General features: G+C 42.9%; 1 protein-coding gene across 2 annotated transcripts in view; it reads left to right on the top strand.

Moving 5' to 3' along the window:
• The first annotated feature begins 2,308 nt into the window (after window positions 1–2,308).
• The window catches only part of APP (amyloid beta precursor protein), a 201,823-nt gene continuing 181,672 nt past the window's right edge, over window positions 2,309–22,459 (top strand). Inside the window, exon 1 of one of the 2 annotated variants that reach the window (XM_085241509.1) lies at window positions 2,309–2,530. In XM_085241509.1, coding sequence (XP_085097635.1) covers window positions 2,474–2,530 — 57 coding nt within the window. In that variant the 5' untranslated portion in view covers window positions 2,309–2,473. The remainder of the gene's footprint in view (window positions 2,531–22,459) is intronic. The other variant, XM_085241500.1, reaches the window with a different exon arrangement.

Genomic DNA, 22,459 nt, shown 5'->3' with positions numbered 1-22,459 from the left:
TCTCCTTTGGGAATATACATTCATTACTCATCCTGCTATGTAGTTTTCATAGAATTCCAGCTATGACTAATTCCAAGGCCTGGTAATTTCAATCCCAAGAATTTCTATCCAAATAAGACAGGTTAGAGAAAGCAAGGCAAAAAGTATACTGGACTTTCAGTATAGATACTGAAAGAGGAAAGAGAATGGAATATAGGACACAATCTCTTTGTTTTCTATCAGCCGGTCATCTCTCGATTTTGTAGACCTTGCAAATGACTTTCAAAGAGGTCTTTAGTTATGGCCTTAGCAAATCTTGTTGCTGGTTTGTATTAATGGGCTGGACTTACATCTTAGGCCTTCCTGAACCTTTGACTTTTCCCCACAATTTCAATTGAGCCTTCTCTCCTGTACCTCACCTTGAGGTGTGCGGCCCCATGGCTCTGCCCTTCTCCCAGTGAAGGGCAGAAGGGGCCCACCATGAGGGAGGATGTAGGCTTGGCTCATCCAGAGAAACTGCAGTTGAAATACTGTTTGGATTCAGAGCTAGGAAGAAATGTTTGCAGAGAGCTACCAAGCCAATAATATGTATAATAAAAGAGTGACATGAATCTATTTTGGTCTTCTATCCAGTTGGAAGCTGGATTCTTTTTTTTTTTTTTTTTTTTTTTTTTTTTTTCAGAACTTATAAAGAGCTTCCTTCTGATTGCCTCCATTGTTTCTGGGAAGAATTGTTTTTGAATGACCTCCATCAACTCCAGCAGGATGTTGCTGATTTGCAACCACTGTGCTGCCTTTCTTCTGGCTGGGTTTAGAAGCCAACTGGTTGGGAACATTTGCATAGCAAATCCTTCCCTAACCCCTTAAAGCCATACAATCATTATCCTAACAAGCAGATAACAATATTCAATTATTACAGCTAAACCTGCCATTGTTGTTATTTAACCAATTTTAATTTACAAGTTGTGTTGTGTCATGGGTCTATTTCTTAAAAGCACCTACTAATTACACTGGGATATACTTCACATCTGTACACAGGGGGAGGGAAGGGCCTCAGCTGTTAGTTGCCTGTCAGAGACCGCTCAAATTCACTGAGTGTGACTCAAGCAATTCCTCAAAGCCATTGTACACCATCAGTTCATTTATTTGTATGAGAAATGTCATATTTGCATGAGAATGATCTTCTGAATCTAGAGCTTGCCTATGGGGGTGAAATGCTGTGGCGCTGAGGTGCCTTCCCAAATATTTCAGCCCGCCTGACCCTGCAATTATCTGCTCCAGCCCCATAAACGTCCCTGTGGATCAGATGAAGCTTGGACTGAGTCTCAGTGGATTTCTGCTTTGACTTGAAAAGAACATGGACATAAGACTGCTGCAGTTCAAAATGTACAACTACTCTCAGGTGTAGGTCTTGAATTTTAGGTGGTCCCATGTGAAACCAGGAGTTGGACTTGGTGGTCTGTGTGTGTCTTTTCCAACTAAGGGTAGTCTGTGGTTCCACAAAGAGTGCTGAGGACAACGCAGCCCAGACTTCCATCACCAAACCACGTGCTTGGGAGATTTCACTTGTCCCTTCTGTGACCACGCTGAACTTCCCTGTTGCATAGGAGGTCTGTTAACATTGGTCTTGTGGCCTTAATGGGAGAACAGAGCCTGCCACAAGGTCAGCAGTTCAGACAGAACATGCCAGGTAACACCAAACTGGGTTTCAGAGAATTATAAGGCATTCCAAGCTGGAAGGGACCCAGAAGGATCATTGAATACAGCTCCTGGCTCCACACAATGCTACCCAAAGACCATATGTCTGAGAGCACTGTCCAGACACTTCTTGTACTCCAGCAGCTTGATGCCTGTTTCAGGGCCTGACAACCCTTCTGCTTGCAAGCCACGTGAAAAAGGACTGAAGTTTGATTTCTTCCTTGTTCACCTGCTGTAAGCCTTAGTTCAGTCAGTGCTCTTGCGTACATTATTTCTCAGTGACACTTCCACAAATTTTGCATTGACCTTGCAATTAGCAGTAAGCAAAGCAATGCCCGGGGTCACTGCTATCTTACCAGCAGAAGGCTGAGGCCTCAGTTGGATGCTCAGGTGTTTTGGACACAGATTATGTATTGTGTGAGAGACTGAGCAGGCAGACACTCCACCTTCAAGACAGTCTAAGGTCTATCCAGGTCTCCGTAGGACCGAGCCGGGTCCCGAGGTGCTTTCTTTCACCGCACCGCGCCGCGCCGCGGGCCGGTGCTGCTCCGCCCCTGCGCGGCCGCTAGGTGTCTCCGCGGGGCGGGAGGGCCGGGCCGGGCCGCGCCGCACCGCCCGCTCGGGGGCGGGCCGGGCCATCAGCTGACCGGCCCCGCCGCGGCGCTCGGTGGTGCCGCTGCAGCTCAGTCGCTCTCCTCGGCAGCGGCGCGGCCCCGCGGATTTACTGCCGTAGCCCAGCGCGTCCCGCCGGCTGGCCGCCCTTCTCCCTCTTCCCCCTCCCCCCTCGGCCGCCGCGATGCTGCCCCACTTAGCCCTTCTGCTGCTGGCCGCCGGCACCGCCCGGGCCCTCGAGGTAAGCGGGGCAGGGGGCGGTCGGGCGGGGGCTCGCTCCCGCCGTCCTCCTGCGCCTCCCGAAGGCTTTGTCTGCCCGGAGCTGCCCCTGCGGCGGAGCTCGGCGGAGGTCCCGGTGCCTGCCCGGCGCCGGAGCTTCCTTCCCCGGCCGCCGGCGAACAATGGGGCCGCTCCCGCCGAGCGAGGGGGCGGCGGGGGCAGAACAGAGGCAGAGAGAGAGGTCGGCGGCTCTCGCGCATCGCTGCCACCCGGCTGCCCGCGCCCACCGCTGCCTTCGGGCTTTTCGCGGGGACGGTGCGCGTCCCCGGGGGTTCCTCCGCCGTTGGTCGGGGAAGGGAAACTTTGCCGTCCGGGCGGGGGGCGGGGGGCCTCGGGGGGCGGCAGGCGGAGCGGCGTGCGGGGGAGGCACCGCGCCCGCCCCGTCGCTCACCACACTCGCAGGTGCGCGGGGCGGCGGCGAGGAGCCTCCCGGCGGGGCTGGCGCAGCAGCAGCCGGGCGGCAGGGACGTGGGGCGGGGGCGGCGTGCCGAGCCGAGCCGTGCGGAGCCGCGGGGCGGGTTTCCCTGCGGCGGGGCGGGCTGGGGCTGCGCGGCGGCGAAGCGCGAGAAGATGGCGCCGCTGCAGTGCAGCAGAGGGGCGCCGTCATGCGAACGGCGGACGGCCCGGCCGTGGGCGGCATCGCCCTCTTCTTCTCCTGCCCCGCTGCCCAGTGCTGCCAGCGCAGCAACTGGCCCGGCGGCATCCTCCGGTGGGGCGGGGACGGGTGGGCTCCTCTCGCCCCCCGGGGCTGAGCGCAGAGGGCAGCCGGTGCCGCCCGGTGAAGGTGTGCGGGGAGCCCACAGCTCCCAGCCTCTTCTGCCCCACGGAGCCTGCGGGGCTGGCACCCGGCGCTCAGCCGGGACCCAGAGCCTGGAGCTCGGCTCGCTCCTGGCCGGAGAGCCGTGGGACCCGGTTATTCTTGGGGACCTGCCTGTCCCTGTGCCCGATGCTGCTCTTCCAGGCACGGGCTGGGAAACACTGAGCAGGGGATGTAAAAATGAACGGTTGTGAAGAGGTTCAGGGCTTTATGGCTTCCAGTTATAAAACTCGTTTGGGTGTTAGCTTGATGCAACCGTTTATTGCTTGAAAGTAATAGAAGGAAATCTCTGCCTTGGGTGCTTAGATGGAGCCAAATAAAGAAAGGAAAAATAGAATTGGAACGGTGCTTCAAATAGCGATGCCCATCACTGTGGTCCACTGGATCTCTCTGTCCCTAGCCTTCATATATATATATATATGGAAAAAGGTATAAAGTTGCAGGCACCATATAAGCACTTGCAAGAAGGAGGGCTTGGGTTTTGCATCAAAACCATTCTGAGGAGAGCCTGCATTCATCTGCAGCCCCATCCTTTCCGTGATGCCTGCTGGAGTAGCATCCAGAATTTTCAGAGACGTTCTTTGCCTTGAAGTAGTTGTTTAAATGGGCAGCGATGTTTGTGCAGAAGCTTTCCATCTTGTTCTGGCAATTCATAACAGTGTTTGTGGCTTTGCAATTTTCCCCTTTTTTTTCTGTTTGGGGATGGAGTAGTTTCTAACATCTGGTCACCTTGTGATTAACGTTGGTTCTTTGTATCTTGATACACTGAAGGTTGATGATTTGAACAAGCGGCTGCTTTTATAATACTTAAATATTTCATAACAGGAATTGCATGCATACGTTTACCGCACTTGTATTGTCTTTGTGTGCAAAAGTGTGAAATTTTGATGGTTGAATTAGATTTGAGATCTCATCTCCAGACTCAACCGTTTCTCCTGCCATTTTAACAAATGCTTTTTCGAAAGCAGCGGAAGAACCTATCTGTGTTTTCAGAGGGAATGTGGTATAAGGAAGAGGGAAAGCAAGAACAAAATTAAAAGCCTTGCAATATCACACACAAGAAATTCCGTCCTAAAATTACAGGCAGATTAATATTTCTGCATCTCTGAAGGAAATACATTGTAGTGATGCTACAGCGATGTCGCAGTTGCTTAGCATGCTACTTGCAGCCAAGTGAATCATACTTGGAGGGGGTAGGAAGTCTACTGGGCAATAGTTACCATTTAATCTCATCCTGTGTATTGTCTGATTTCAGTAGGTAAATGCAACAGACAGTAGCTGTGAATTTGAGTGAACAATCTCAGTTTTGCATGTTGAGATTTCTTCTAATTAGCACACAATTGGGGTGTCAAGATTTGTTGTGCCTAGTACTGCTGTAGATCCATGTTTACAAGCAGGACTCTCGTACCAACAAACTGAAATGGAATTACTAAGACACTGATAGCATACAAGCAGGCCCTCAGGAAGTAAGCTCACAAGAAGCATATTGCCTGGCAGCTTTTTTATAAAACTGTCTAATGCTGTGATTTCTAAGCTTTTATTTTTTTGTCTCTTTTTAAATGGAGGCTCCAAGTACTCATTTTTTAATTGTTCGGTTTTAAGTAGATCTTTGAAAATGACTTCCTGTAACATGGGCACTAAAGGAAGCTTTTCTTTTGCCTCCATTACAGAATTTGAGTTCTTTCTTCTGCTTCTGTTCTTGATCTTTCTCTGGGAAACGTTTTTTTTTTGGTTGGTTGGTTGTTTTTTTTTTTTTTTTTTTTTTTTTTTTTTTTTTTTTTGTTAAGAGATCCCCTTTGAACTTCCTCCTTAAAATTCTGCAATGGCAGAGCAAGCATTATGGATTCTGGTGCATTGGTAGTCAAATGGATAAATTAAAGGAGGGAAAAAGGGAGCTTCTCCCTCACTACTCTGCTTGTCTTTTAGGTTAATGAGCAACAATTTCTAGACTTTTGTTCTCTTCAGATGTGAAGGGAAAAGTCATCAGCTGCCATACTTCTCATAGAGCATGTATGAAGGTGACAAGATTGTGAGATTTTTTTTTTTTCTCCTCTTCCCCATTAGCTATTTATGGGACAAGTGTGGGTGACCTTTCTTAACCGATTTAATGAAGCAGTATTCTGATTTGTAGGGGAAGCTAGTGAGAAGTGGAAGTCAACTTCATGATGGCTTTTCTCTTGGCTTGTGTTTAAAAACCATTGGGGATAAATAGTTTGTATGTTTTGCAAAGACAAGATACAAAGATTCCTTCTAATTGTCCATCCTTTTAAAACACAAAGCTTGGCACTGTAGTTTCAGAGCATAAATATTTCATTTAACTGTATAATGAAATAGCAGGTGTTTTTCTCGATGGAGTCATTTCTCAGTGGCTCAGTAAAATAATTAACGCAAGCTGTTGAGTACTGAGAATTGTTCAAGAAATTAGATAGGATCACAGGATCTCTCAGGACAACTCTGGTCCAACCTCCAAAACAGGGCCAGTTCTGGACACTCAGCCAGGCTACCTGGGGCTTTCTCCAGGCAGGTCTGAAGATAGAGCTCCAAAGACAGAGCCTGGGGAACTCTGATGAGTCCGTGGTAAGGTTGGCTCATCTCTGGATTGAGGTGTGCCTCCAGGCTGTTGTGTATTTTTTTAAGGCATTATCTCTAGGCTTAACTTACATATTTGATCCTCAAAACTTTTGACGTTGCACTTTTTAAAAGTCTGTCATAACTAGTAGTTGGGGAAAAAAAATGTTTGGTTAAAAGTCTGTTTGTTCATGTAAATGTACACACTTGTGTCATGTGTACACATGCACATTAAAATCACCTAATATATCAGTGTAATATACACAAACGTGTTAAAGATCCCTCATACATTAGCATATTTCATATATGACATTAACATTGTTGTGTGTGCATGTATGTGTATGGTACATCACATTTTTGTGTTGGCTGTATTTGGACAATCTAGGCAACGAAGAGATAATTCTTGGCTGCTACTGGTAAGCATATAATAGGGTTTGTGTATGATAATATGTTCATTGAAGTTGTTAGGTGATCTATCTAGTATGGTTTTAACACAAGTCAAGGGCTGTGTGTTATTGGATTTAAATTCGGGGGATTTTGGAAAATCCTGTGATTTAAGAAGATTAAAAGTAAAGTGAATTGAAAAAGTACCAAATGACTTTCTGTAAGCTTGGTTAACTGTTAGAACATGTTCTTGTGGTGAGAGCTCACAATGATCGTTGACAGGCTGAGCATTGCCAAGAGCAGTGTTGATAACAGGCGTGAGCCTGGACTAGTTCTGAGATGGGACTGTCAAAAGACGAAGTATTGCTCTGAATTTATTTTTAAAACAGAATGCAGTCAGTTTGAGGAGCCTTTGCTCTCAGAACTTGGTCTGGAAACTGCCCTTCTTCCCTGATTTTCCTTCAGAAGTACCCTACAATTGAGGCACGCTTTCTATCCCTTTCAATGATGCAGGGCCAGCTGAGAGACAAACCAGTAGTGCCTGGTGCATAACTTTGAGATTTCAGCTCTGAAATGGGACATACATGACCTATGACTGTTTTGTGATTTAGTTGTGAAGCTTAAGTATTTGTTTTTATGAGTTAAAAAAAAAAAAAGCCTTCAAAAAGCTACTTTGTTTCTTTAATGTTGTGATCCAAATACGCATCTAAGTTCCGAAAATATCTACGACTTCATGTGACAAATTAGTCCTATAAAAAATAACCTAAATGGGAATAATGGTCCGCATTCATAGGGACCAGATTGGATAGCAGCCAGTTGGTATGTGTGTACATAAGTGTTGAGCTCCCAGTGTAACAGCACTGTAAGCACTGTGGTTTCCTCAGCTGTGAAGTAGGACTTCTGGTTTGCTGTGTTTCTCCCTTGTCCACACAGAAAGTTCAGGAGAACCCAGTCTTCTCTTGAGGACCTCGTATTAAAGGGTAAGCGTAGACTGCGCTTGTTTAAGAGGCTTTCCAAGGGAAGCCAGCATTCTGGTCAACTGCTCACCAGCTCACGGATTGTGAGACAGCCAAGCTTTAAACATAGAAGCATGTGAGCCAGTGCACTTTGTGGTTTGTAATCCACTTAGCCTTTTCAGGCTGGCAGAGGACCTAGTTCAGGAGCTGGCTGTTTCAAGCTGCTTGTTCTGCTTCCACCAGTGGTTTCTGCTTTCTAAAGTCAGCCCGTTCAGCTCTCACTGACGACTCCCTGCTGGTTTCATGACCCTGTGCTGTGTTGAAACAAACAAGCTGTGTGTTTTTTTAGTATGTCTCTTTTTTTCTGGCAGATGCTTCTGAGACCTTAGTTAGAAAATGGCCACAAGCAGTTGAACTGGCCCAACCAAAAGAGCAGGCAGATGCTCTGGGAGAAGAGCCCCAGCCTCTGAAACCGCATTTTCTGAAGTTGATGGAGCAGTGTTAATTAAGGCGTTGGTCCCTTTGCCTCCCTCTGGTGACCTGTGGCAGGACATGAGCAGTCTTTTCGCACCTGACTTCTCTTTGGTTCCTGATTGTTAAGAGTTAATGTCAAGTCATTGTGAAAGGCAAAACACTCCTAGGAGCTAAGTTCAGGGATGGATAGCTCCATTCAGTTCCCACTGACCCATTTTAAGCTAATCCAGATAGGAATTCCCTGTTCACCCTTCTCTGGTTTATCCTTCCCCAGAGTAGAGCTTATCTATTCAACCACAGCAGATAGCATGTGACAGGAATGGGGCAAAACTGGTTGTACTTGCTCGTAAAAGCATTTTAAAATTGCTCCCTTTGAGAGCATGCCATTCTTTAGATCCAGTATGGCAGTTACTATTTTTTATGTAATTTCTTTCAGGATTTCATAAAACACAGTGCACATCTAACAGGAGCTTAAGATAAGTGAGCAGTACACTATATTTTGTTTTTATATTTTGTTTTGGAAACTATGTGAAGTTTGGACTTTGATTTTTTTTTTTTGCTGCTATGAAACAGGGACTTATACATACAATACTCAGGTTTAGGTAATACAGTTACTTGGTCTTAAAATGTGTTGAATTTATTTTTCTTATGGTGAAGATGAGAATTGTCTCCTCATCCATCTCTAAGATTTAGAAATAGTATTCATTTGACACAGATGACATAATAGAGATGTAGGGGCAGGATTTAGGAGTTACTTCCAGTCTCCTTGACAAGCCATTGCATCGTCTCTGTGCCTGCAGCAAACATTGTCAGCATGTCTTAAAGATTGCTCATTTTGAAACTTTAACCCTATAAATTGAAGCCCTGCAAAATGCTCTATCTTTTCATCCATTTTTTTTTCCATACACAGCAATATAACTTTGAGACAATTGACTTATTCTTGTTATGGTTAGTTGTGTAAACTTATTTGTCAATGGAGTTTTAAACTTGTTTGGAACATGGATTACTGAGCTAATAGAGTAGTTCACTTTTCCTCATCAAGGGTCGGGCTGGGTGTAAGGAAAAGGTTCTTTACCAGAGGTCAGGCACTGGAACAAGCTCCCCAGAGCAGTGGTCATAATACCAAGCCTGCTGCTGTTCAGAAGGCGTTTGGGTCGTTCTAGAGTTTGACTTGGTGATCCTTGAGAGTCCCTTCCAACTCGAGATATTCTGTGATTATCCAAAAGGTTGCTTGAAAAACAGTTTGCTCCCTGTGTCCTGCCTTAAAATACAGGTAATGGAATTCTGATGTTCTTTCTTGATAAAGGTTTGATACTATTCATGTTCTAAGCTTCTCATAAACTTAGTTCTTGGCTTCAATTTTTTTTTTTTATCATGATAAAGGCTTATTTTTATACACATACAGCACCTATATATTTATTTACACTGAGAAGGAAGGTTATTATTTAGGAGAACTTAAACTGAATAAAAGGAAATGGCTGCTAAATACTATAAAAAGACATTGACTTTAAAATGGCGTTCAGCATTTTGGTAATTTTTTTTATTTTCTTACAAGCTTTGTAAATTTAAATATATTAATTGATTAATTATAGTTGACGAGTAGTTAACAGTATGGGAATTAGTGATTTATTTTTTGTGTGTATGCATAGTGTTAGTAAGCATCTAGGCTTGCAGAATATGTGGTAAGCTGTGGGGTTGCTTTTGAAGCTTATTTGATATTTTTCTGCAGATCTGCTGTATATGCTTTTTCTGTCCTCTGGCCAGTTCTCTTAACTAGGTGATGGAATAAAACTGCTTTTAATGACATGATTTTCAGCATTCTAATTCCATTGCTGTTTACTTTTACCAGTTCTACCTTCAGTTCCGTTAAGTCTTGGAAGAATAGTACTGATCTGAAGTTGTTTCACAGAATTTTAGGACTGAGGATATTGAAATTCTCAGGCTGTTCTTTCAGTGTTGGTATAGCTTCTAGAACTGCAAGCAACTTGCAGGTGAGGACTTGTCTATAATCTTGACATCCAGGAGAATGTGACTAATCATGAAAATGACAGCTGTGCATTATGGAGAAAACAAACAATAAAAACTCCAAACCTTCAGAGTTCATTATTTGAATTTTATTTGGGATATTAAAAACGGAAGTTGCAAAAACTAAAAAGTCAAAAAGCAAGTGAGGGACCCAGAGTATGCATATGAGATAGAGAGAGTTGAGGGGAACCTCTGGAGTAAATTTTGCCTGGTCAAGGAAAGGCTGTGTAACTTCTGTTAAGATTTTTCATTTTTGGTGGTCTCTCGTTTTTATTTTTTACAGTGGTAGCACTTTTTTTTTTCCCCTGCTAACCTTAACATTGAAAAACCAGTTTCCCCATCTTTGATGTGTAAGGTATTCTTGGTCACAACAACTTGGAGCTGTTGAGGTGAAGTGTTTCATCCTCCTGTCATGCCTGTGTGGATCCATGTGAAGATGACATCTCTTTTAAAACCAGCACAAAGACTTGCTTATTTGGGCTGTAACCTTGCTTCAATGCACGGCCAGGAGGAAGTGTTGGCAGGGTCAGGAGGCAGCTGCTGGTCTGGGCCTGCATGGCACCCTGCACAGAGCCACAGGGGCTCACTGAGGCCCGTGGGCATTATTAAAGCCCTGTGCTGGTTAGGGGGCTTCCTTAGAGCAGAAGATCTGAAGTCTTTCTGAAGGTGTTCAGAAGAAAATCCTGGGTACAGCTGAGTTTTGAGAGAAAGTCTGTGGTGAACAGCAGGGTGAAATTAAAGCGTTTCATTTGAAAATAAGTCTAAACTGTTTCTAAAGACAGGATTTGTGCAACAACTCTAGATGGGCATTTGTATTGTAGTTATACATGAAATTACCAAGTTCCTGCTTGAATTTAACAAAACTTGCATGGGTGGCAGATAGAAATGCTGAAGATCAACACCCAGGCCCTGAAAATCCAGGCTGGCCTGTGTGGTGTGGCTTCCTAGGTGGAGGGTTAGGTGCAGGGCTTTGCCACGAAGGGCAATGGGGACTCAGCTGCAGGGAGAACTTGAGTGAGTATAGCATGGATTTGAGTTGACCTTGTGGGAGCGTCAGTTGTGAGTTTGGGGCTTCTGAGCCCAACCCTGAAGAGAGCCCATCTTCTCCAGAGAAGGATTGGCAAAGTGGGGTTTGGTTTAGGTGCTAGCAGTTCTGAGGGATGGAAGCTATTTCATTTACTTATTTAAACTTTAGCTCTGGAGGTAAAACCAAATGAGAAAGATAATCTGTAATTTATTAGAAGAAAGATTGAACACTGCCTTAATTGCCTCCACAAAGAGGAAATAGCAGGAAAAGAAAAGCCTGACAGCTAGCTCTGTCTGGAAGGCATTCAAATAGGAAATCATGGACGTATTTTTAATAGTACTGACTTGTGGTAAGCTGAGGAAGGAAATGCGTTTTTCGCCTCCAGACGGAGGCAAAGTAAGAGTAAAGACTGAGTGACTGATTTTTCCAAAGGGGTAAATGCAGGATGTTGGGCTGCCTCGGGGCAAACAGAAGTGCGGTAGCCAGTGAGGCACAGGAGATGAGAGCAGGCCTCTATATGGTGGGATTTAAATTCTGTATTCACTTGAAGATCCCACTAACTTGAAATGTACCCTTGGGGTAGAGCGCTTTTTGGCTTGCCGGCACCAGCATTGATTGCAGGTAACTGCATATGTTATTTGCTTGTTGATTGTAGGATATGAGTTTTGGTGTTACCAAAGTATAGGAACAGCTAAGTGCTAGACTTATATTATTTTTAAACCTGTTGAGCCACCATTTTCTGAGGGAAACTGCATAGCATGGCTTGGATTTCAGAGGTGTTTGTGCTAATATTTACAAATTTCCTTGAGAAGAAACTTAGAAGTGTCTGATCATAGTGTTAAATTATGATTTAAAAAAAGTGATATGTTGAGCTTTCTCAATTCTTTAAATAGTTGTTTTTATTTTTCCTGTTATTGGTCCTGCTGAAGCAAGAGATGCTAGAGTGGAACTGAACACCAGCAAGCTGGATTCCTCTGGTGTGTTTGCCACAGCTGTTGACAGTATAAAACACGTTTGGAGTTGGATCTCTTCGCTCCGTGTATTCAAATTGCCTCCATAACTTCACTAAACAAGTTTTAAAGAAAGAAGGAAACAAATTGTGGGCAGTTTCCTGAGGTTGTGAATGACTGCGTTGGCTGAGGAATACTTACACATTTTACAGGATTCTTGACTTTTAAATGTCTGCTGCTGCAGAAGAAAATCTTGGGAGGATTATCACTAAATAGTGTATCTTGAGTGATATTTCAATATTTCAATAAATAGCTGAGAATGATGTAAAAGGCTCCAAGAGCTTTTAGGGAATACTCTGTTTAAAATGGATTGCAGACTCTGTGTGTCCATAAAATACTGCTTTTTGATCACAGGGAATAAATTGGTTAAGAGAAATACTTAAAACTGGAGAAATGTGGCTGGCACATCAGAAATTTGTAAGTTAAATTTAAGTATTGTGCCCTTCCCTCTGGGATCTGAGAGATTTGGGATGTCTTTAGAAGTGAAAATTCTTGTTCTTAGTGGACAGTCAGTTCATGTTAGAGTTGTCCTTGAGTCTGTACTATCTTTGTCAGATCTTTTTAGGTATACAGCTGCTTGTCTTGGTCTAACTTCCTGATTTCTTGTTTCAGTAGAAACAGCACAGTACAAGGTTCACCTCAAACAAAACAAAAAAAACCCTTCTGTATTCCTTCTCCAGCATCTTACTTGGCTAAACGTAGTGTCAATGGCTTTCTAATGGAAAGGCTGTTTTTAATCATGTCAGTAGCCAAATAGGTGGTCTGTCTGAAGATGGTCTGCAAAGGAAGAAAAAAGGCAGAGCTGTTAGGCTGCTTTGAGATGTGTGCTATAAAAAAAAAAAAACATACTAGCTGGCTTTCCCAAGGTGATGGGAAGAAGTGGTAGATGGTTTTGGTAAGCTAGTGAATTGCCTGTGAGAATCAAGAAGAAGAGCAAAGAGGGTAAGCCTTACAAATACTATTTAATCTTAGTGAGGTGTGGGGAGGGGTGGTAACTCTTCCTAATTAAAATACCTCTAGATTTTTACCTAATGCATACCTTGAAGATTTAGCCTTCCATCTACTTTGTTTTAATTTACAATATATGTTGAGATTACCAATTTTTCTTGCTAAACCAGATGGTAAAGAAATTCAGAAGTTATGTTCTTTGGAGTCAAAAGGAGTAGAAAACAATATTTCTAGGCACCTGTTCCTGTGGCTTCAATTACGTGTTGCAAAAAGCACATAAAATTTCCTTGGGGAAATGCCAGTGCATGATTGCTCCCGCTTAGTCAAATCTCTTATGGTACCTAAATTGGTATAGTGTCGAGAATGCCTAAGGTTTTTAAGGTTTTGTATTCAGTGGGATGCATTTCCTTTGCCTTTCTGCTTGTGCTTTAAAAGAGGAAACTGACCTAAAGCAGGAATGGCATGCATTGCCTGCCCTGTTAGGTTTTAGCTCTTCTGAGTCTACATGAGGATCTTTGCTGTGCATGGTCCTTGTTTTGGGTGTGTGTGTGTGGTTGTTTTTTTTTTTTTTTTTTTTTTTTTTTTTTTTTTTGAGAAACTAGAGAGGGCACAGCTTCAGGAAGAACATGCTTGGGAATATTTATTGTTCGTAGAGGTGGTACTTCAGAGACTGTTTAAATTGGAGATGGGAAAGGTAAGTGTCACGTAGTTAAGGTTTAGTATTTTGGCAACACCTTTAGGTCTTTCAAAGAGAGCTTACCTACGTCAATCTAAGTATCAAGAACAATGAAAAACATAGAAATGAAATAGATGAGCACCTGCAGGGTTGCATCTTTGCCAGCAGATTTTTATACACCATGCTAGTGATTTGTTTTAGTCTGCTTACAAACTTTGCCCCCTCTCTTTCCTGTTTAAAAAAGACACTATTCTGGTGCCCAAAATAGTAAATATGCTTTCCTGTCTTTTTCTTTTCAGTCTTACCCAACATCATGTGCTGTACATAAATTTGACTATGTGCAATGCTTAGGTTTGTTTTAAGCATGCTAACCTGATTCTCTTATAAGCAGTAATAAAGGGCAAGTGATGTGTAAACTGGCAATGGAAAAATGAATTGCATGAGTTTCAGTATAGCTTTTTTTTTTTTTAATAGGATGCAGTGGTTTTATTTGCAGAGGTAGCATTCTCATTATGAATTTCTGTTAGAACAGAGTAAGTAATGCAATTGTACAGCTTGCATTGTTTTTATTAGGTGTTCAGAAATGCTTATAAGAATTGCTGGGTCGCCAGCACTTGCAATGGGCAGCAGGGATTTTTTTTTTTTTTTGAGAAATTGCTTGCTTTAGAGCTTACAGCAGAAGTATTGGAAAAAATGAGGTGGCTTTTTTTTTTTTTTTTTAGATGTAGCTAAAAATGCAATATTATGGAGGAGAGTTTGTCATTTGAAATAAGAGTGCTTCATTTCAGTGAGTTCTCCATCTTCAGTAAATTTTAATTTTGTCGCTGATTTCCATGCTAATGTAAGGAAATTTCATTATTTCATGAGGAAATAAGCCAGGGTTTTTTTTTTTGTTTTGTTTGTTTAATGTATGATAATAGATACTGCATATGTTATTTGGGCAGATTTTTACAAATTAATACCCATCTCTGTAGGTTGTTAGATGCATGTACATAAATCCTTAATGCCTTCCCCACATTGAGATGTTTGGGAGCTTACATTACCTGTAGATATCATTCTGAGTTGGAACATGGGTTTGGTTGCCTGAAAGTGTTTGAAATATGCTGCCTGGCTGTATTTGAAGGTACTCATGCAACAAATACTTGGTTAATGTTGGGTTAGCTGACACACCCATGGCTCAGAGTGGTTTTCTGTCTCTTCCCAGTTCTTAATGATGGGAGGATATGGGGAAGATGCTTTAAAAATATATACCTTTCTTGCTCTAATTATTACTAGGAAAGATGGTGCTTATTATGCTCCTGTGCTGACGGTGATACTGGGAAGTCTTTCCAGCTTGGACTTGATCTTCTTGGGGTGTCCTGTGTGTGTGCTGTCATACCTGCTTGGTCTTTGCCTCCCTTCTTTGGCCCTCATCTGTGAGGATGCGGTGGATGATGTTTGTGCTATCTTGCTTTGAGTCTTGGTTTGTGACAGCATGTGGACGTACTTGACTTGGCTTGTTGTTTTCCATTCTCTGGATGTGGACACGTGCAGTTCCCACACAGGTTATTTTCCTGAGGCGTCAGGAGGAAATAATTTTCTCTTGGTGAAGCTTGGCTCTCAGGATGTTCTTTTGAAGTAGGGGTGACTAGGTACTGGCTGGTAGCCATCTGGCAAAGTGCTACCTGCCCAGAGAGTAGGTTTGGCAAAGTGCTGCCCTTCTGCTGTTTTCCTCAGCTGTCTACCTTTTCCTCAGCTTTGCCTGTGTCTTTAGGAAGGAAGGTATTCCTGATGGTCGTTAGCAATTATGAGGGAGAGATATTTTTTTTTCCCCCTAATTTATACTACACATCTGTTCATACTACAAAGCAGCGGCTGTCAATTTGCCCAGTTTGTGGGCTATTTCTAATAATCTATTTTTTGTTGACACTGGTGGCTTCCTGCTGCGTCTGTGTTGGCATTTGTCACGTTGGTGCATGAGGTACTGAATGACAGTGCAGGGTTTGGTGCAGTGCTGTGGGCTTAGATCTGCGGCATGGAGCCCTCAGCTTTGCTCTCTGGGTCGTCCTGTATCCTCTAGCTGCTTGCTAATACAGTGATAGCCAAGGGAATGGCAGGACTGACTAGGTCTTGCAACTGCTTCACTATAGGCCCACAGTTGGACTAAGGTCAGTGAACTGTAGTCATAAATGTGAACATGAAACTTTTGAAAAGTACTTTCCTTGTGACTGGTGGCAAGGGATTTCCAACTCTTCTGATTCCTAGCACTATTCATCCGAAAAAGGCACTGGAGCTGCCATGCGTGGCCAGGTGTTGAGGTTATGCCCCATGTCCAGCTACTTCTGTTAGGGCTTCAAGGGAAGGAGGCAGGTGGAAGGAGAGGGGGAGGGATAGTGTTAAACAGATGTTTACAAAAAGAGAAGTCACAAAAGTCATTGCATTTGTCTCTCCTCTTTTTGTAGGCACTTTTCTCCACTTTCTGGAAGTGGTACATAGCCATTTGGGAGAGACTGCTTAAAGCAATCCCTGCTGTAGATGAAGTCTGAAATGGCAGGGCAGGCTGTTGTGGTTGTGTGTGTGCATAGACATTATGCACACAAATACGAGTGTGTACTAAAGTTAAGCAATGCTAATGATGGCTAGCTCCAGAGCTCTCATATGAGGAAAGAGTCAGGTAGGCAGTGCTCATTAGGATCTCTGAATTTGTGTTTGCTCACTTGGGTGGAAAATAAGTCAGGGGTTATCTTTAACAACACATCTCATGTTTTCCCCTCCCCAGTTAATAAATAATACATTGCCTCTTCTCCTGCAAAGTCATTGTTTACTTTCATCCTGCTAATATTCTGAAGTTTACTTTTAGACTAATAAAATCTGTTCAAAGATGGAGTGTAGCAGCTTAGTTAATACCACGTGAGAAGCTTTGTCAGCTCTGTGGCATTGAGAAAAATCACAGGAAGACAGTGTGCATGTCTACAGTTGAATGTTTCAGTTCTCATTGGGAAACCCAATAAATAAAAACATGCTGGAAAATCTGTTTGTTAGGATTTTTTTAGCAGTCTAATTTAAAACAAATTTAATTGCAGCTTACCTGTTCTTCTGTTGCTATTAAGATAAAGCTAACAATATACTATCTGTTGCAGATTCCCAGTAGTCTTTTTTTTTTTAAACTTTTTATTCATTATTATTTAAATTGAGAAGAAATGCAGCTATTGTAATCTAATTTCAAAACCTTTTTTTAATGATCAATTACTTAGGACTCTAAGCATTTTGTAGCACGACATAAAATTTTACAATCTACAGTCTTGAAATGAGATTTGAACAGAACCATGGTGTCCTACAGCAACTGCTATAGGTATTTGCCAACACGATGCTTGAAAATGAGAAAGGTAGACAAGCATAAAAGCCGTGGTCAGTCATCGTCTGGGCAATAGCCCCAGTGTGATGTTTCAGGGGCAGATGCATGTTTGTTTGTTTATTTATAAAAGTGATCTGGAGAGCTTCAATTTTTAGTCTCATCCTGAGAATAAGGTATAAATGCACGCTATGTGAGGGCTGTACCCTTTAAATAAAGGATATTTCTGTTAATTATGTACTGGGTGTACCAATGTCAGATGCTTTAAAACAGTCAAGTTAAATGTGTACCTGTTACAAATCTGGTCTTGCAGGTGGAATAAATGACTGGTTATACCTGAAGAATATTCTGCATTGACTATATGTGCTGTGTTTTGAAACCGAGTTCACTTGCAGACATTGAATGCATACAGTGTGCACACATCTCTTCTCACCAGCAGTTTCCAACGTGCCTTGCTCAGTCCTGGTTCCTGCTGGAGGAGGCGTTCTGTCCTACCTGCAACTACAGATAAATGGGGCTGCCAGCGGTGCTGCCAGCTGGGCTCTGCTGCATGTCAGGGCCTTAAGCGAGGAGAGAGTGTTGGAGCTGTAGGAATATGAAGAGGAACAGCTGGATATAGCAGCTCACACTGAGTGGCAGGTTTCCTCCTGCAGGAAGAGAGTGATGTTTTCAGAAGTGTAGTAAACCTTAGGATACAATTACATTTTCACAGAAACATATCTTTTACCTGTAGTTTTAAAGTGTTTGCTGGAGTTGCAGTTTGTTCTGCGTGTTAGGTTGGCAGTGGAGGGGAAGCGCATGGAAGTGACGGACAAAATGCAAATGTCAAGTCTCCAGTTCTTTTCATAGATGAAAAGCTGAATCTTTTGCCTGTCTTGGAGGGAGATGTGTCAAGTTTTTAATGCTGAAAGCTATGCTATTGGTTTTAGTCAAAACGTTCCCTAAAGGGTGATTTTTGGTTTCTGGAAATTAATGGGAACAGAAAAATTTCTAACCATTATGTTGGTGTGTTATGAATAAAATGAAGTTAGTGATGTTCAATATTGATAGACAGTGATGCATTATTATAGGAATGAAGAGACAAGCAAGATCTTATTGCAGTAGTCATGAGCAGTTTATATATAATTGTTCCTGCCACTGTCCATCTTCCCCTGTCGGTTTGAAATGTAGTCTGAGGTTGGTTGTGCTTATAGTTACAGAAAAAAACAGAACTGAGATTGGATGGCATAAAAGTAGTGCTTTATTTTATTTAGTCACTCCCAAATCTAAATATACTCATCACTCTGACATGAATGCACTTCTTATTTATATTTTGTTTCAGGTTTTCTGCATCACACAGGAGTGTCTGTGTCTTGAACACTTACAATTTATTGAGGCTATTGCTTTGCATTTTATGATCACACCAAGTGAGGCAGGTGGCCTTGGTCCTGTACTCCAGTGTACCTGATGAGGTGTTTCCAGCCTGCTTAGCATGCATGCATTTCTTCACAGTGCTCTGCTGTTCACAATGTGCAGAGTGATGCATCCAAGCCAGCCAGGGAAGCATTCATTGCAGGCAGCTGGTTTGGGGCATATGAAATAAATAAGCAAGTCATCTTTGAAGACAAACAAGGATCCTGTCAGCTTGGAACCATCCTTGTCAGCTCTCCTGCTAAGTCCTTCTGACATGGGGAGGAGGAGCTGCCCTTTGCACAAAGCCAAGGGAGCACTGGTGCATGTAAGATTGTACTGTATTTGGGCTTGAGAGCTCTTGAGGCCCCTCGGGTGTGGTCATTCAGCAAGAAGAAAAACTCAGAGTGGTTGAAGTACTGGCAGGTAGTGTGTAGGCAGCCCAGTGGGTCTGGTGTTGCCCTTGGAGATGTCCATCTGTGTGGAACAAAACTTGCTTGGAGGAGAAGTGAGCTTGGCCCATACTGAGGAGGCTGAGAGGTTTAGGTCTCCATTTGCTCTGCACCAATGTTTGAAGGGATGGGGCTGTAACCTGTTCTCTTGTTGCCCTGCAGTCTGTGGGCTAATTTGGTGGATTTATTCAATTTCCCACACGTGTATTTCCTCTTCCATAGCTATGCAAGCACAGAGTCTGCTAATCTAGGCTATGTCAAGCATTCAGAGAACCTGAATATGTTTGCTGAAACGAATAAAAGCCTTGGGTGGTGACACTGCGCCCAAAATGTTTTGGCAGTACTCATGCTTGAATGGAAATCCCAGTGCTGGGTGGGATGCCCTGAGGCTGGTGGGACAGTCCCAGCCTAGCCTGCTGTGTCTGGGGACCTGCAGTGGCTGGGCTGGCACCTGGCAGGGAGCACTGCAGTGGGAAGATGTGGAGATGGGTCCATTCACCTTCCCTCTGCCATGGGTTTGCTTCAATTTTAAGGTTCCTATTTATTCCAAAGTTCTGGTTTTACTGTGCTACGCAGATTTTTATGTTTCTCCCTTCTTTTGCTCTCATCCTGGCTGCAAGTGGATGTTAATTAGTCCGCTGCTGCCTGTCACTTGTGCAGACAGGCTGCTCTGCACAGGCTCTCGTGGTGCTGTGGCTGTGCTGCCAGCAGCTCAGATGCGGGAGCTCACAGGTGCCTGGATCGATACGGCCTTTGCAAGCAGATAGTGTCACCCTGTGTGATCCTCTGGCACTTGTGTCCTGGAGCTGACTGCAAGCATCGATGCCTGCCTGACCGCAGACAGGTCTGTTGTCTGCTTTTTGCAATTGGCTGTTTGATAAGCTGAATGTGGAATTGGAAGATGCAGTTATTTATCTGTAAAAACAAAAACAACAACAACAAAAAAAGAAACGCTGCTGATGATGCCAGTGTATGTGTGCTTGGGTTGCATGGAATTGGCTGCTGCAGCATTTCACAGGCTGATGCTGAAGGAGTTGCCTCTCTTGTGTGCACAGCCAAACTGCTTCAGCATCCTGACGTAGGCTGTCTGGTGACCAGTGCTGTTCCTCAGTGCAAAAAGTGAAGAATAGAAACACTAAAGTTCTGTCTTAGGTCATTCCAAGTGTCCTGTCCTGATCTGTGAGCAGCCTGATGCTTCAGCAGTGGCTGACATGGGAGGCTGGGCACTGTCCCAAGTGTTCTGCAGCTGTTCTGTGAGAGGAGATTGGCTGGGTGGTGCTCCCTGCGTCTTACATGGGCTGTGTAGCACCACATCTCAAGTTCTGTTTTGTTTCTGAAAAAATAACCCACCTTGCACATTCTGACTTTCGTCCTTGGCAAAATGGCAGGAGGTCTGTACTTCCCAGAAGATTTGGCTGAGGTGTTGTAGGATCTCAGAACCATTAGAGTTGGAAAAGACCTCTGAAGTCATTTAATCCAGTGGTCCACCTACTGCCAATGATGCCCACTAAATCCTGTCCCTAAGTACCATGCCCACGTGGTTCTTCACCACCCCCAGGGATGGTGACCCCTACACCAAGCTGACAGATAGGTATCTCAAGTAACATATGCACTGTGAGGAATAATGCTGCCTTTGATTCTTCAACTTTGTTATTATTAAAAGTAACTAACTTTCAGATATCATGTGTTTCCCTCCTCATCCTTGTCACTGAGCATTTTGAACAAAACCTTTTCTGTAGCTGTTCTTTAGAAGTATTTTCCTTAAAACTTCTAAAGAGGATTTAATTAATAGCAATTTCAAACTAGATTTGGCTTTGTAGCCTCGAAGAGTTTGTGAAGAACTCTCAGTTTATGAAGGAAATTATTTTGGTTAGTTATATTAAGGTCAGATTTGATAGATGAATTAATACGGAGAAATGTCAGCATTGATGACAATACTATGTTCCTTTCCAATCTCTTGATTCTGAAAATGGATTTAAAGGAATAAGACAAAGAAATAAAACTGGGAAACGAACACTTTCTGCAGTGAGGTTCAATTGCTGTTACAGAAACTGGCTCCTGGTGGTCTACTTCATTCTACTTCTTGCATTTATTTTATTCCCTAAAGCCTGATAAACACTTAATCTGGTGCTGGCTTTCTGGTTACTCTGCTTGGATGTGTTGGTTCATAACAAAAGGTTTCCAGAGCTGAATGCAGTATTATAGAACAAGCAGTTGTAAATAATTTTGATAATCTCTAGCCTTAATTTTTTTTTCAGATTTTTAAGAGACAACAGAAAGTTTGAAGGTAAAGCAGGACAGAAGGAGACAGAAGGAGAAATAAAAGTGGAAGTTCTATATATAGAGAAGGAGAGCGTGATGGCTCACGGTTTCAAGCATTCAGTGCTGAGGAAGGAAATGGCATTCCAAGTTGAGATGTGAGCAGAAGCTGGGAGATATCTGTTGCGTGGTTAATGCTGCAGTGCTGTCTTTAGTTCAGTAATATTACGTTACTTAACAGGTTATTTGTAGCTGCTTGTATCCCAGTTCTGAAGTCCCTTCAGAGCCTTTTTCACCTCTTCCTTATCATGTTTTCTTTCTGAGCAGAGCCTGAATCCGTGGCTTCTCAATGGACCTATTGTTGTAGACAGTATTTTTGTTACAGTCATTTACTTTCTGTTAAAGGTAAGAGAAGAAACAGTCCATTATGTAGAATGGCTCCATTTTTGATCCATTATAAACTTTCCTTAGTGAAGAGAGTGGAAAGATTTCTCACGTTTCATTTACCCATGTGTATTTTTTAATATGATGATATAGTAAACAATTAGTATGTGCAAGTTCAGAGTTAAAAAAGTCAGCGTTCTAATGGTGGTCTGTTCTAAGAGTAAATACTTGTGTTTTATTTATACTGTGCCAGAGACCTAGGAGTCTCAGAAGGCTGAATAGGAGCTAGATGATAAATGTTTCACTGCTGTAGATCGTTTGAGTAGAATGCAGAACAAGAGAACAAGTTCTTCAGTAGTGGTCTGAAAAAGCCATTTGGTAAACAACTGATTTGGGGCATGTGATTTTATAGTCATTTGTTGTACAGTAAAAAATAAATTTCATATCCCCAAATCTGAGTTTATGGAAATAGTTTTGTAAGATTTTCAAACTCTCTAGTTGAGCTTTCTGTCTTCAGTGGTGTCTTTTGAGTGAGATGATGCTGACATTGTACAAATCACAGCGGGTTTAAGGTGGTGATTATTTTTAACGAGCTTGTCACGTTAATACAGAAAGCAAAGAAATGAAAAATTGCTGCCATGCATTGTTTGAAGTCTGAGAATTTTTACCTACTATTTTTATGGATTCTTTAAAAAAAAATTAATTAACATTAATGTTGTCTTCTAGTCTACATTTGTACAGGTAAGTGTTATCATAGAATCCTTAGAGATGGAAAGGGGACCTGTGAAGGCCATCTAGTCCAACTCCCCTGCAGTGAACAGGGACATCGCAGCTAGAACAGGTTGCCTAGCCTCGCCTTCAAAGTTTCCAGTGATGATGGGTAAATGACATCTCTGGGCAACCTGTTCCAGTGCTTTACCACTCTCAGTTTAAAAGATTTTTTCCTTATATCCAACCTAACTCTACCCTCTTTGAGCTTAAAGCATTCTAGACAAAATACACACTGCATTTATATGTACGTTCATAGGAGGTTGTGCACCTCTTCCTTGACACATAGGCAGCATCTTGAAATGGAGCCTGCAGCTCATTTGATAGAAGAGGAATGCCAATAAAAGTTATTTGTCTCATTTGCATTTGTACTATACTTTCAGTGTCCATTTTCATGAAATTTCAAGTGTTAGATTGGAGAAT

This window comes from Meleagris gallopavo, chromosome 1 (assembly GCF_905368555.1).
Source record: "Meleagris gallopavo chromosome 1, MGAL_WU_HG_1.1, whole genome shotgun sequence".
In the NCBI taxonomy this organism is placed as follows: Eukaryota; Metazoa; Chordata; class Aves; order Galliformes; family Phasianidae; genus Meleagris; species Meleagris gallopavo.
This window is presented reverse-complemented; position numbering and strand designations above follow the sequence as displayed.